Source organism: Poecile atricapillus, chromosome 19 (genome assembly GCF_030490865.1).
Source record: "Poecile atricapillus isolate bPoeAtr1 chromosome 19, bPoeAtr1.hap1, whole genome shotgun sequence".
NCBI lineage: Eukaryota > Metazoa > Chordata > Aves > Passeriformes > Paridae > Poecile > Poecile atricapillus.
Window position 1 is genome coordinate 11,213,927 of NC_081267.1, and position 13,711 is coordinate 11,227,637.

The 13,711-nt window shown below is 52.6% G+C and overlaps 1 protein-coding gene and 1 pseudogene across 1 annotated transcript; both read right to left on the bottom strand.

Moving 5' to 3' along the window:
• The window catches only part of LOC131586346 (zinc finger protein 850-like), a 152,559-nt pseudogene that overhangs the window by 55,244 nt on the left and 83,604 nt on the right, over nt 1-13,711 (bottom strand).
• LOC131586238 (3-methyl-2-oxobutanoate dehydrogenase [lipoamide] kinase, mitochondrial-like) lies at nt 785-8,018 on the bottom strand. Its single transcript, XM_058853129.1, is given in 12 exon segments — nt 785-1,255; nt 2,342-2,497; nt 2,996-3,085; nt 3,653-3,692; nt 3,695-3,780; nt 4,090-4,163; nt 4,668-4,766; nt 5,128-5,247; nt 5,409-5,456; nt 6,060-6,188; nt 6,739-6,807; nt 8,007-8,018. Coding segments are annotated over 12 exon segments (1,068 nt in total). The 3' UTR covers nt 785-1,110.

Here is a 13,711-nt window from a genome sequence, read left to right on the forward strand (position 1 = left end):
GCTGAAGATGCTCTCCACAATGATGAAGACGGCCTCCACAATGATGAAGAAGATGATGTTCTCCATGATGATGAACATGAAGATGATGAAGATGGCCTCCATGATGTTGATGATGATGACGACAAATTTTGGGCCAAAACAAGCCCAATCCAGATCCTCAGCCCGCCCAACGCCCACCCACCCTAAGCCTTCCTCCCTCCTCTCCTCCCCTTACCCCTCCCCCAATAAAGCCCCACCCCCAGCACAGCTGCAGCCTCAGTGGGGGCGGGGATTTGTTAATGAATGAAGCCCTGCTCAATGGGGGAGGGGCGGGGCCATCCCAATGGGCAAGGGCCTGAACAGTCAGCAGTCAGTGGCCAGAATGGGGGCATGGCCTTGGCCCTCACGATGACCAACGGCCACTTTTGGTTCTCTGTGGTTTCCATGACCAAACCCCAACTTTTGGGGTCTTCCTTGACCCCAGTGACCAAACCCCAACTTGGGAAGGTTCTCCATTATTTTAATGACCAAACCCAACTTTTGGGAACCTCAACAAAAGTGTCCAAATTTATAAGGTTCTCGATGACTTTGATGACCAAAACCCAACTTTGGGGATTTAACTGGAAAACCTCCACCAAAAAAGTCTAAATTTGGAACGTTCTCCTTGGTTTCCATGACCCAAAACCCAACTTTGGAAGGTTCTCCATGACCTTGATGACCAAATTTGGAGGTTTCAACTGGAGAGCCTCCACCAAAAAAATCCAACTTTGGAAGGTTCTCCTTGGTTCTGATGACCAAACCCCAACTTTGGAAGTTCTCTATGACCTTGATGACCAAAACCCAACTTTTGAGGTTTCAACTGGAAAACCTCACCATAAAAGTCCAACTTTTGGGCTCCTCCTCAGTTTCCACAACCAAAACCCAGCCCTTGAAATCTCTCCACGATTTTAATGACCAAACCCCAGCTTTGGGGATTCAACTGGAAAACCTCCACCAAAAAGTCCAACTTTGGAAGGTCCTCCTGGCTTTCCGTGACCGAAAACCCAACTTTTGGGGCTCTGCACTGCCCTGATGACCGCTGTGCACCTCCCAGGGGTTCTCCTCACCCCCAATGGCCGCCCCCAAGCCCCCCTAGATGCGGAAGCTCTCGGCCTTGCCATCGATGTGCCACAGCCTCAGGTAGATGTCAGTGCTGACGCCCTGCAGCGACTGCAGCACCAGGGACCACCCCAGGTACTTGGCGTAGGCACGTGACATCAGCAGCCTGAAGCCGAACCTGTGGGGACACCCAGTGTTCCCAAAAATTGCAAAGAGTGCCCACAGATATCCCAAAAATCCCATACAAATCCCACAAATCCCACAAAAAACCTGCCCCAAATACACCAAAATCCCTAAATTTAACCCAAAACTGACGCTGGGGTGACAGTGGGATTCAGGTGGCCCCAAATATTCCCAAATGTGTGCCCAAATATTCCAAAAATCCCATCCAAATCCCCCAAATCCCATCCAAATCCCCACCAAAACCCCCAAAATCCCACCTCAAATACCCCAAAACCGGTGCAGGGGGGACACTGGGATTCTGGTGGTCCCAAATATTCCCTAAAATCCCATCTAATTCCCCCAAATTCCACCCAAAAAACCCCAAATCCCATCCAAATCACCCAAATCACATCCAAATACCCCAAATATCCACCAAAAACCTTAAAATCCCACCCCAGAAACCCCAAAACCCCTAAATTTACCCCAAAACTGATGCTAGGGGGGACACCGGGATTCAGGTAGCTCCAAATATTCCCAAATGTGTCCCCAAATATCCCAAAAATCCCATCCAAATTCCCCAAATCCCATCCAAATTCCCCAAATTCCACCAGAATTCCCCAAATCCCACCTGAATTCCCTAAATCCCACCCAAATTTCCCAAATCCCCACCCCAAATCCCCCCAAACCCCCTAAATTTACCTCAAAACCAATGCTGGGTGGACACCAGGGTTCACTGGGAATCAGGTGGCCCCAAACATTTCCAAATTCCCATCAGAGACCCCCAAAATCCCATGAAAACTCCTAAAATTCCTCCCAAGTCCCAGCCCTGAGAGGTCCCTGATTTTGGGGGATTATCCCCGATTTTTGTGGGGGAGGGATTGTTCTCAATTTTTTGGGGCTCTCCAATTTGGGGAGGGATCCTGGGGGTGCCATAAGCCACTCCAAATTCCCCCTAAACATCCTCAAACACCCCCCTGAAGCCTCCAAAGCCCCTTGAAACCCCCCCCAAACCCCATCCCTGCGCGATCCTTGATTTCGGAAGGGTTGTTCCCTTGTTCCTGATTTTTTGGGGTCACCCCGATTCTGGGGAGGGGTCCCTGACCTGTGCTTGGGCTTGGCCTGGCTGTTGGGCTCAATGAGGCCGTGGAAGGGCCCCCCCAGGCGCGGGTTCTGGGCGCTGGCCTCGGCCGTGCTGAAGTGGTACTCGGTCACTTTGTCCAGCAGCTCGTGCGGGATGCCCCCACTGCAGTCCGAGATCCTGCCAGACACTGGGGATTTTGGGGACATTTTGGGGACATTTGGGATTTCGGGGACATTGGGGAGTTTGGGGATTTTGGGGAGTTGAGGGCGTTAAGTTTGTCCAGCAGCTCGTGCAGGATGCCCCCGCTGCGGTCCAAGATCCTGCCGAATACCGGGGACATTTTGGGATTTTGGGGATGTTGGGGACATTGGGGACGTTGGGGATTTTGGGGACATTTGAGATATTTGGGATACTGGGGACAATGTGGACAGCGTCAGGGACATTTAGAGACTTTGGGGACATTTTGGAAACATTTTGGGGACATTTTGGGAATGTTTTGGGGACACTGGGCACACCATGGGAAACCTTTGGGGACACTTTGGGGACATTTTAGGCACCCTTTGGGGACATTTTGAGGAACACTTTGGGCACACCTTGGGAACACTTTGGGGACACCTGGGACACACCTTGGGGACACTTTGGGGACATCTTGGGGACATTTTGGGCCCCCCGTACCAGATGACAAGGTCAATGTCATTGTTGGCAATGGTCACCACAATGTCAGGGACGTTGTAGGGAGTGTCCAGGTGTGACTCCATCGTTGCCCTGACCCCAAATTACCACAAATTACCCCAAATTCCTGCAAATTCCCCCCAAATCCCCTCAGTTTTCCCCTAAATCCCCCAATTTAGCCCCAAATCCCCACAAAACTCCCAAATCTCCCCCAAACCCCCTTGAACTCCCCCAAATTTCCCCAAATCCCCCATACAATCCCCTTGAACTCCCCCAAATCCCCCCAAAACTGCCCAAATCCCCTCATTTTGTCCCCAAATCCCTCTTAAATGCCCCCAAATTCCCTTGAAATTCCCCCAAATCCCTCTCAATTCTCCCCAAATCCCCCAACCTCCCCAAATCCCTCTTAAACTACCCCAAATCTTCCCCAAAACCCCTTTAAATTCTCCAAAACAGCTTTCAATTCCCCCAAATACCTCTTAAGCTTCCCCAAATTTCCCCAAATCTCCCCCACAACCCCCTTTAAACCCCCCAAATTCCCCCAAAACTCCCCCAAATCCCCTCAGTTTCCTCCCCAATTCCCCCAAATCCCCCCAAAACCCCTATAACCCCCTCCCCCCCCAGCCTCCACAGGCGTGGCCCACACCTGTCCCCAGGTACCTCCTGGTGTTCTTGAGCAGCTCAGGCAGGACATAGTCCAGGGCAGGAGGATGAACAGGAACTGCGCAGCCACGTGGCTGTTGATGCGCACGTGTGGCGCCTTCCTGTACTGGTGCTCGCAGAGCCGCCTGCACATTTGAGACACACCTGAGACAGGTGAGATGCACCTGGGGCACCTCACCTGGCACCTACAACCACCTACACCCACCCCCTGTCACCCCATTGCTGGGTCTGTTCCCGTACTGGTGCTCACAGAGCCGCCTGCGCAGGTGAGACACCTGAGACACACCTGAGACATGCCTGGGGAACACCTGGGGCACACCTGGGACACCTCACCTGGCAGCCACAGTCACCTGCTGTCACCAGGTGTGCCCTGGGTTCCCCCAGGTGTGCCCAGGTGTATCCCAGGTATCCCAGGTGTGCCCAGGTGTGCTTACCTGGCCAAGTCCACCCACTTCTCGATGAGTTTCTTGGGGGACAGGCAGGTGCAGATGATGCCCACGAAATCCAGCTAGGAAATCTGGGGGGAAAACCAGGAAAAAAGGGAAAAACAAATGAGGAAAAAACAGAGGAAAATGGTAAAAATCAGAAAACTAACAGGAAAAATGGGGAAAAAGAGAATAAAAGGGAAAAAATGGGGGAAAAGGGGGAAAAAACCCAAGGAAATGGGAAAAGTGGGGGGAAAAGGGGAAAAAATGGGGAAAAAATTGCAGAAAAAATGGGGAAAATTATGGGGGGAAGTGGGGGAAAAAATGGGGGAAAATGAGAAAAAATGGGGAAAAAATGGGGAAAATGGGGAAACAATTGGGGAAAAATGGGGACAAAAAGGAGAAAAAATGAAAGAAAATGGAGAAAAATGGCAAAGAAAAGGAGAATAATGGGGGGAAATTGGCAAAAAATTGGAGAAATATGGGGAAAAAATAGGGAAAATGGGAAAAATGGGGAAAAAATTCGGGAAATCCCTGGAAAAGCTGGGCGAATGCAGTCCCTACCCCACCTGCCTAGGTGAGCTGACCTTGTCCTTGTGCAGCGAGAGGTGATGCACTGCCAGCATCTGCATGCCTAGGAGTGAGGTGAGTGTCTTGTCCAGGAATGGCCGCAGCAGGCACTCGTCCTGCACAGGTGGGACAGATAAGATATGGACAGGTGGGACAGGTGAGACAGGTGGGACAGGTGAGGCAGGTGAGACACAGATGAGTAACAGGTGAGTGGGTGTGGCTCAGGTGGGACTTCCCCAGGTGTGTGATGGTATCTCAGGTGTGACCCAGGTGAGTTCACCTGGCCCAGGTGTATCCCAGGTGTGTCTCGGGTGTGTCCCAGGTGAGGTTACCTGGATGTGTCTCTGGCACTCTCACAGCCCCTCAGTCATCAGGGTGGGTGTGTCCCAGGTGTGTGTGTGCATCAGGTGTATCCCAGATGTGTCCCAGGTGAGGTTACCTGTCTCAGGTGGGGTTACCTGTTTCAGGTGAGGTTACCTGGATGTGTCTCCAGCATTCCTGCAGCCTCTCTGCCAGCAGCGTCACCATGTCCTTGTGGTCCTTGAGCAGCTGCTGCAGCAATGCGCAGTACTGAACCTCGTCACTGTGCACCTGGATCTGGGCAGGTGGGACAGGTGGGACAGGTGTATCCCAGGTGTGCCCAGGTGTGTCTCAGGTATATCTCAGGTATCCCCAGGTGTATCCCAGGTGTGCCCAGGTGTGTCTCAGGTGTGCCCAGGTGTGCCAGGTGCCCCCAAGTGTGCCCAGGTGTCACTTACCGGGGGAAAGTCGCTCAGTTTCTGGAAGGTGTGGAGGTAGATGTCATGCTGTGGGGAGGGAACAGCATCAGCTCCCGGGAAAACCCAAATCCCAGGAATTTCAGGATCCCCAGGGAATTTTGGTATTCTCCAGAATTTTGGGATCCCCCGGAATTTTACAGATTCCCCCCAGAATTTCTCATTCCCATGGGGATTTCAGGGATTCCCCTCCTTTAAATTTTGGGATCCCCCTGGAAATTTTGGGATCAACTGTGGAATTTTGGGATCCCCCATGGAATTTTGGGATCCCCTATGGAATTTTGGGACGCCCCACACGCAGGACTGGGGGGGAGTTGAACAAAAAAAAACCCAGGAAACACCAGAATCTCCAAATTTCCTTGGGAATTTCCAATTCCCCCGGGGATTTCGGAATCCCCCTCCAAATTTCAGCATCCCCTGGGAATGTTGGGATCCCCATGGAATTTTGGGATCCCCCTGGGAATTTCGGGGCCCCACCCACGCAGGACTAGGAGGGCTGAACAAACAGGAAACCCCCAAATTTCACAGGTTCCCCCCAGAATTTCCGATTCCCACAGGGGTTTCGGGATTCCCTCAGGAATTTGGGGACCCCACCGGGGATTTGGGGAGGTTTTGGGGGATTTGGGGGCTTACCACATGCAGGATGGTGGGGTTGCAGCTGATGATGAAGGACAGGTTGCGGAAGCCCTGGATGTGGTGGGTGATGCACACAGGCAGCTCCTGCTGCAGGTACCGGGCGCTTTTTTGCCCTGAAAAACCCGACTTTGGGCAATTCCCAAAATTTTTTAACTGCCCTCAAGGTTTCTAGGATTTTGGGGAAATCGCCCCTTCCCCAGTTCTGTTTTCCCACCCAAATTTGGGGGTTTTTTTCCCTCCCACATGAATTCATGGAAATTCCTGGACAGAATGACCCCGAATTCTTGGAGTTTCACCCCAAATTTTAACTCAGTTCCTCATGATTCCAAATTTTTGGGGATTCCTCTCTCAAACTTCCTCCCAAAATGCAAAATCTTTGGGATTTGCATGCTCAAAATCTTCCCAAACACCAAAATTTTGGGGAAAAAACGAGAAATTTTGGGAAAAACCCCCAAACTTTGTGGAAAAAAACCCAAATTTTGAGGAAAATCCCCAAATTTGGGGGGAAAAACTTTCAAATATGGAGGAAAACACAAAATTTGGGAAAAAAAGCCACTTTGGGGGGTAAAACCCTTAACTTTGGGGTTAAAACCCTGAATTTTTGGGAAAACCCCCCAAATTTTCAAGAAAAAACCCCAAATTTTGGGGAAACGACCCAGATTTTGGGGCCCCTCACCAGAAAGTGGCTGCTGTCCTGCGAGCGCCCTGAGTACAGTATGGTGGTGGGGATCAGGTGCACCAAGGGCTGGATTTGGGGGACAAAAAGGAGATTTGGGGCTCTTCTCAGATTTGGGGAAAGCATCCCCAAATTCCTCTGAAAATCCCACCCAGAATGGCCCCAAAATCAGCCCAAAAATGGCACAGAATTCCCCACAAATGTCCCTGTTGGGGGTTAGGTGTCCTTTTTTAGTTCTGGCTCGCCTGTGGAATTTTTACCCATTAGTTGCGGGGACAACCTAACTGTGAGTACTTGGTGGGTGCTTGACAAAAGACAAAGAGTTTGGCCGGGCCCAAGGAGGGAAGGGTGCAGGAAAAAGGAGATTGGGGACAGTTTGGTGGGCTTTCTTCAGCTTCAGAGAAGGACACTTCGGGCGCAGAGCTGTTGCGGTGGAGAGAAGGGAATTTCGCCATCACCCAGACGGAGCTGCTGCTGCTTCTTCTTCTTCCCTCTTTGGTGGCCTCACACCCCCTGTCCTGCCGGGACGTGTGGCAGTGCCAGCCACCACCGCGGAGCTGCTGATCCACCTCATCCACCAGCCCAGGATCTCAGCTCATCCCTGCTGTTCCAGCTGAGTGTTCCTCGGAGCCCTGCAGGAGCACCGGGACTGACTGCCCGAGGGGGTTTGTGAAACAAAGCCTCTCCTCCATCCCATCTCAGCCGAGAAAGCTGTCCCGGGGTCCCTGGTTCTGTTTTCTTGCTAATGCTGTAGTTATTGTTGTTTGTTTGCCTGGTTATACTAGTAGAGACCTGTTATTCCTATCCCCAGATCTCTGCCTGAAAGCCCCTTGATTTCAGAACTATAATAATTCAGAGGGAGGGTGTCTACATTCTTTCATTCCAGGAAAGGCCCTTGCCCTCCCTAGCAGACACCTGTCTTCTAGAACCGAGACACTTCTCCAGCAGGTTTACAAAAGGAACTGGGGTCTAAGCTGTGCCCTCCGAACCAACAGAGCCAGTCTCCCTTCAGGGTGAGAAGCCACAGCCTCAGTTACAGCCCCGGGTGCCTCCTGTGCCCCAGAGAATGGCCCAACTCACCCGGCCCAGCCCAGCCCGGCCCGAGCAGCCCGGACTGGCCTCAAGGGATGGGCTCCACCTGCCCGCTGTGCCCACAGGCCAGGCCCAAGGGCTCACAAGAGGCTTCCTCCCAGCTTTGCAAAACTCGGCCAAGAGTGTCCCCTTTACTGTGCTGAGAAGAGTAAAAAACCCTCTCAATTTAACCCCACTGCACTCCTCATGGGGGATCCCTGCACACCTTAGGAGAGAGCCCAAATTTTCCCTGTGTGCCTCATGAGGTGCAGGCCCAGGTGATGCCACTGAAGGAAATGTGCCCTCACAGCCCAGGGACGCTCAGCATGGGCTCCCCCAGCCCCTCGGGGCCCCAACACTGGTCACAGCAGCCCCTGCCTGGCTCCTGCCTGCCCACACCATGGGCACCCCCAGCTGCTCCTGGACATGGAGCTCAGCCAGGGCTGGTGCTGTGTGGGCTTTGCTGGTGGTACCAGCCAGACACTGGGGTGAGAGCTCCATCTCTTTATTTGAACAAAAAACATGGGCCAACCCCTGCTCTGGTGCACAGGGGCTGCCCAATTTCAGTCCTGGCCAGGGACCAGGGCCAGGGGGCTCAGGGGCAGAGGGTCTCGCTTGAGAGGTGTGGGTCTTGGGATGCCCTCAAGACGGGGATGCAGCTGCAGCACAGCAGATGGGGACAGATGTGAAGAGCGAGGATAACAAGTCAGCTTCTCAGAGACTAAAATCTTTGGCTGCTCTTCTGAAGCTGCAGAGGTGTTCCTGTTGAGAGAGGAGGTGGCTGAGGCCCCCAGCTGCCGCTGGCACTCAGGGACCCTCCTGCACAGCAGGGCCCAGAGCTGTCAAGGCTCCCCAGCACGGCTGGAGCTGCTGGCACAGCTTGGCCCAGCTGGACAGCTGCCCCGCAAGGCCCTGGAGAGCAGGGGATGGCTCTGGACAGGGTCCCTGACCAGGAGCGGGCCCCAGAGCACCTCTGCCTTTCAAGGACAATCGTGTCCCCGCTCTTTCTCCTGCCCACCTTGCTTTGCCTCTGCCCGCTGCTCCTGGGGCTGCTCTTGGCCAGGCAGCCTCAGTGGCAGCCAGCACTGGCTGCAGCCCCAGCGGGCTCCCCAGGACAAGGCCCAGCAATTAAGAGGCCAATGAAAGGCCTGGGCAGCAGCAGAACTCTCAGCAGAGTTATTTGGGCAACCAAGAACTTAAGCCACAAGTCCACAGCAGCCTCACTGGTAATGTCTCCTGACTATGAGCAGCCTTTCAAGAAACTGTTTGAGGCCGAGATCAACAAAACACTCACCTTTTTCTCTTCCGGCAATACCAGATTCTGGCACAGCACATCATCAGGAAAAGTGCTCCACCAGCCACAATGGCCATTAACTTAATCAAACTGTTATAAATGCAATGGCAAAATAAGGTTAATAAAAAGCAGTTTATTATAAAACAATTGAAGCACTTGCAACGAGAGAGGAAAACCACAATAAATAGATCAGCTCAGCGCCGGGTGGACAGGGATCTGTAACCAGAGGTACCGAGCTCCCAAATCCACGCTGTATGTGCTGCAGTCCGGGGTTCTTATAGGGGTTTTGTGCCCTGAGGCCAAAACTCTGAGCAGTCACTGTTCAACAAGGAGTCTTGATGGTTGGTTGAATGGATTTCTTGGAACCGGAGAACCGAATCAATAGACAGTTGGGCAGAGTCCTCTCGCATGTGAAAGGTTCTGAGTGCTTCCTGATTGTATCTTCGGTTGGGCTCTCAGGGTGAAGTGTCCAGGTCCGGTGCGGAGCCGATGGGTATCTCGGCTGGGCTCCTCTCATTGTGTTAGCCTGATTGCACCTTTGGTCGGGGCTTGTAGGGTGGAGTGTTCACAACTGTCAGTTTGGGTGCGGAGCAGATGGATATCTCGACGGAGCAGAGTCCCTTTCACATGTGGAATAGCTCTTGATTGCACTTACCGGGGTGGAGTGGCCAGTTTGGGTGCAGGGCAGATGGATATCTTGACTGAGCAGAGTCCCTTTCACATGCAGAATAGCTCCTGATTGCACTTACCGGGGTGGAGTGGCCAGTTTGGGTACAGGGCTCCTCTCATTGTCTAGCTTGATTGCCTGTGTCCTGCTCTTTATCTTGGGCTGCTAGGCGTCGCCGTGGATCGTTATCACCTGAGTGGATCGTTACTGCTGGACTTGGGGAGGAATCCTTAGACCACACTATATTTTATATTTTTACATTGTTATAAATACAATCATATATTTATTTATTTTTTCACGAATTTTTATTTAATGTTATATTTACCACAAAACCATGTGTTCCCTGGTAGAAAACTCTTCTCATGCTTCTCCAGATATTCTGAGCATGTGCTGTGGTGCCGGCTGCATCTGTGGGAGCAATGGGCAGCGTGAGCCGTGCTGTGCTCCACTGCTGAGCTGGCAGCACGCTGGATACAGCCAGGACGTTCTCTGTTTCCCCCAGAGCTGGGGCCTGCAGGCACCTTGCTGTCCCTTGGCACAAGACTGCTCAACCCCCTGAGCTTGAATGGCACAATTTCTCTGTGCTGTGCTGGTGTTCTCCAGGCAATACTTGTCAAAAACATGGATAAGGATCAGGAAAATGCCCAGGGTTTTGGAAATGCTCCAGGGCCCTTCCTCTTCCAAACAGACCCTAAACCTGAATTAGCCTGACACCGGAAATTTTCAGGGGATCTCAAGGTGTGCATGGCCTGTGCTGCAGTTTGGGCTCCCTGTCAGCTGATGCCAAATGCCTTCCTGCAGAGGCTGGGGAGAAGCTGCAGCCAGGCCAGGCTGGGAACAGCCCTGCAGGCCATGGAAGCAGCAGCAGTGTCAAAAACAAGGGTCTGGACTCTTCTGGATGTTAAAAGAAGTAGCCAAACCTTTATTCGATGACAAAAAATACCAACAGGAGTAGGAAGACAGGCTAGCCTGAATCCCTGCAACTCACAACCCAACGAGGAAGGAGAGCCCCCAACACAGCTGTGCACAAGGTTATATACCGCTCGATCCCCAGGGGAGGGTACAACTCAGGGTCCAATGAGGGATCAGAGGAGGAGGAGTGAGGGGAGGCGGTTACACTACTGGGAACCAATAGGGACATGTCATGGGCGGGACGGCAACTAGGGAACCAATCGCGAACCGAACTAGGGGTGAGGAGCATGGAAGGTTCTGGAAGAAAGGGTCGGGTTTACAATGATGGATAGGGGGATTAGGGCAGGCCGGGCTGATGGGCAGGGAAGGTTCAGGAATAAGGGGAGGGGTTTACATAATTGACAACTGGGGTCAAAACCAACACAGTCAATAGGGAAGAACAAGAACATACCACCAGACTAACAATTACAATCATAACACTATGAATACTTATAACAACAGGGCAGCGAGGCTGCCATGGATCCCTTCGTGCTCTGCCGGGCATGGTGTGTCTAGATGTGCAGAGAAAGCCCCCGGCTGCTGAGTCTCAGGAGAAGGCTGAGGGACATGGACCCACAAATGGCGTCTCTCCAGTTCACTCAACATCTTATCCATGTGTTTGGATGTCTCCAGGGACTTACTATCCTCTGTAGGTTTGTTCCTCCCTCTAGGAGAACCTTAAGAGAAAGTATTTCCATTTCAGATGGATGGATCCCACAGAACCAGGGCTCAGCCTGTGGGATCAGCAGGGACACACCACTCACCCCTGTGATGGGAGCTGGGCTTGCGTGCAGCAACCAGCAAAGGAGCTTGAAATGTCCTCGCTGCAGACACACCTGTAACTCAACAGCCACAGAATCTTCTGTCACCTGGTTCCTGCCAGGTTGTCAATGATTATTCCTTGTTGGGACAGTGAGAACATACCTGCATGGGGCTCCAGAGGGAGAAAATCTTCATGAAGCCAAGCTGCCTGAGAAGCCTTCCTACCACCCTCATCTGGAAGGGAGCACAGATCAGAACCATTCCATGGTGTGCTGGGATCCCCTTCTGCCTTAGGGAACTGGACACTGCAAGGGGGTCAGGTAAGGCTGTGGGAGCCAGATGTCAATGGACATGGCCAAAGCTGCAGAGTGTCCTGGAGAGCTCTGAGCTGGCTCTGGTCACTCTTCACCCTCTTTGCAGGCCCCGTGGAACATCTCTGGAGGGGCAGTGGGACCAGCCCTGGGACCCTGGGGCCTCTCCCTCCCACAGAGAAAACCCTCCCTAAAGCGATGGAGAAAACCATCCCAAACACTTCTCAGGGAGAAGGGAGCACTGTCCTGGGAAAGCGGACCGAGGCCGCGGGCTCACCTGCTCCCTGTGCTCGCCATGGAGAAGCCTGGGCAGCCCTGTCAGGCAGGGCCACTGCCAGGAGGAGCAGGAGGAGGAGGCGCAGAGCAAAGGCCATGGTGCCTTTCCCACTGCCAGTCCTGCAGCTCTTGCTGCCACCACTGTCCTGACACCGCTGTCTCAATGTCAGCACCGCTGCTGCCACCACCGCTGCTGCCACAACAGTCGTGGTCAAGGACTGACTGCTCGGTCCTTGTGGTGCTGTGCAACCACGGGGCTCTGGGACCTCTGTGACCTCAGAGCCTGCTGTCACCTCAGCCTGCTGTCACTCCACAGGCTGCTGTGACCTCATGGCCAGGGTGGAATTGTGTGGGGAGTGGCATCTGCCTTCTTCACTAGGGAGCTCATCCTGCCCTGCAGCTCTGTCCAAGGGCCATGACAGGGTCCCAGCCCAGCTGATCTCACAGGCTGGGGGATGAAGGGATGGAGAGCAGCCCTGCTGAGAAGGACTTGTGGCTGCTGCAAGGTGAGAGGCTGAACATGAGCCAGCCATGTGCCTCCAAAGGAGGGTGCCCAGCAGCTTGAAGGAGGTGATTCCACCACCCCTCTGCTCTGGTGCCAGCCCACCTGGAGTACTGCATCCACCTCTGGGTGCCCAGCACAGGAAGGACATGGTCCTGTTGGAGCTGGTCCAGAGGAGGGACAAAATGCTCTGAGGGCTGGAGCCCCTCTGCTTTGGAGACAGGCTGGGATAGCTGGGGGTGTTCAGCCTGGAAGGGAGAAGGCTCCATGGAGACCTGATTGCTCCCTTTCAGTACTTTAAGGGGGCTTGTAAAAAAGACAGGACAGAAATTTTAGTAAAGCCTGTTGTGACAAGACTGAGGGGGAATGGTAGATTTAGACTAGACAAAGAGATGTTTTTTACACTGTGGGTTTTGAAACCCTGGCACAGGTTGCCCAGAGAGGTGGGCATCCATCCCTGCTGACATTCACGCTCATGCTCTGAGCAACCTGATCTAAAGGTGTCCCTGCTCACTGCAGGGCATTGGACTAGATGGCCTTTAAATGTTCCTTCCAAGCCAAGCCATTCTGTGCTCCTGTGCACCATCAAAGCAGTGCTGGAATAATGCTGGGGTGATGATGCTGGCACCTGTGTTTTGGTAGTTGTGCCATTTAGCTGTTGGCCATGAGAGGATTGATGGGTTGCAAAGTGAAGACTGCAGATAACAGTGTGCTCAAGGAGAAACAGGAGAGGAACAGGGCTTCCAGTTCAGATAAATGCCAGCATTTTGCTGTCCATTCCTTGTTAAGAACTAAAGGAATGTCCTGAAGATCCCTTCAATGTGGGTGCACTATTGGCTGTATCAGTACTTGTGTTCTGTAAAACAGGTGAGTTGTTACAGCTTCTTGCCCCATTTATCACTGGATAAAACCCAAATACTGCATTCGTCCACATCTGCTTTCTTCCAAATAAAGGCACATTTTGTTCATTCTTGAGTGGGACATATTCATCTGTTGACAAGCAAATTCTTCTTGCCATTCACACAATGTTGATTTGCTCTAATCGGATTCTAATTAAGATCTACCACTCATTGTAATTAAGACTGATGGATTGTGAGGCATAGTGTTACATAATTTGCCCTGGAGAGAGTTTTTCTCTA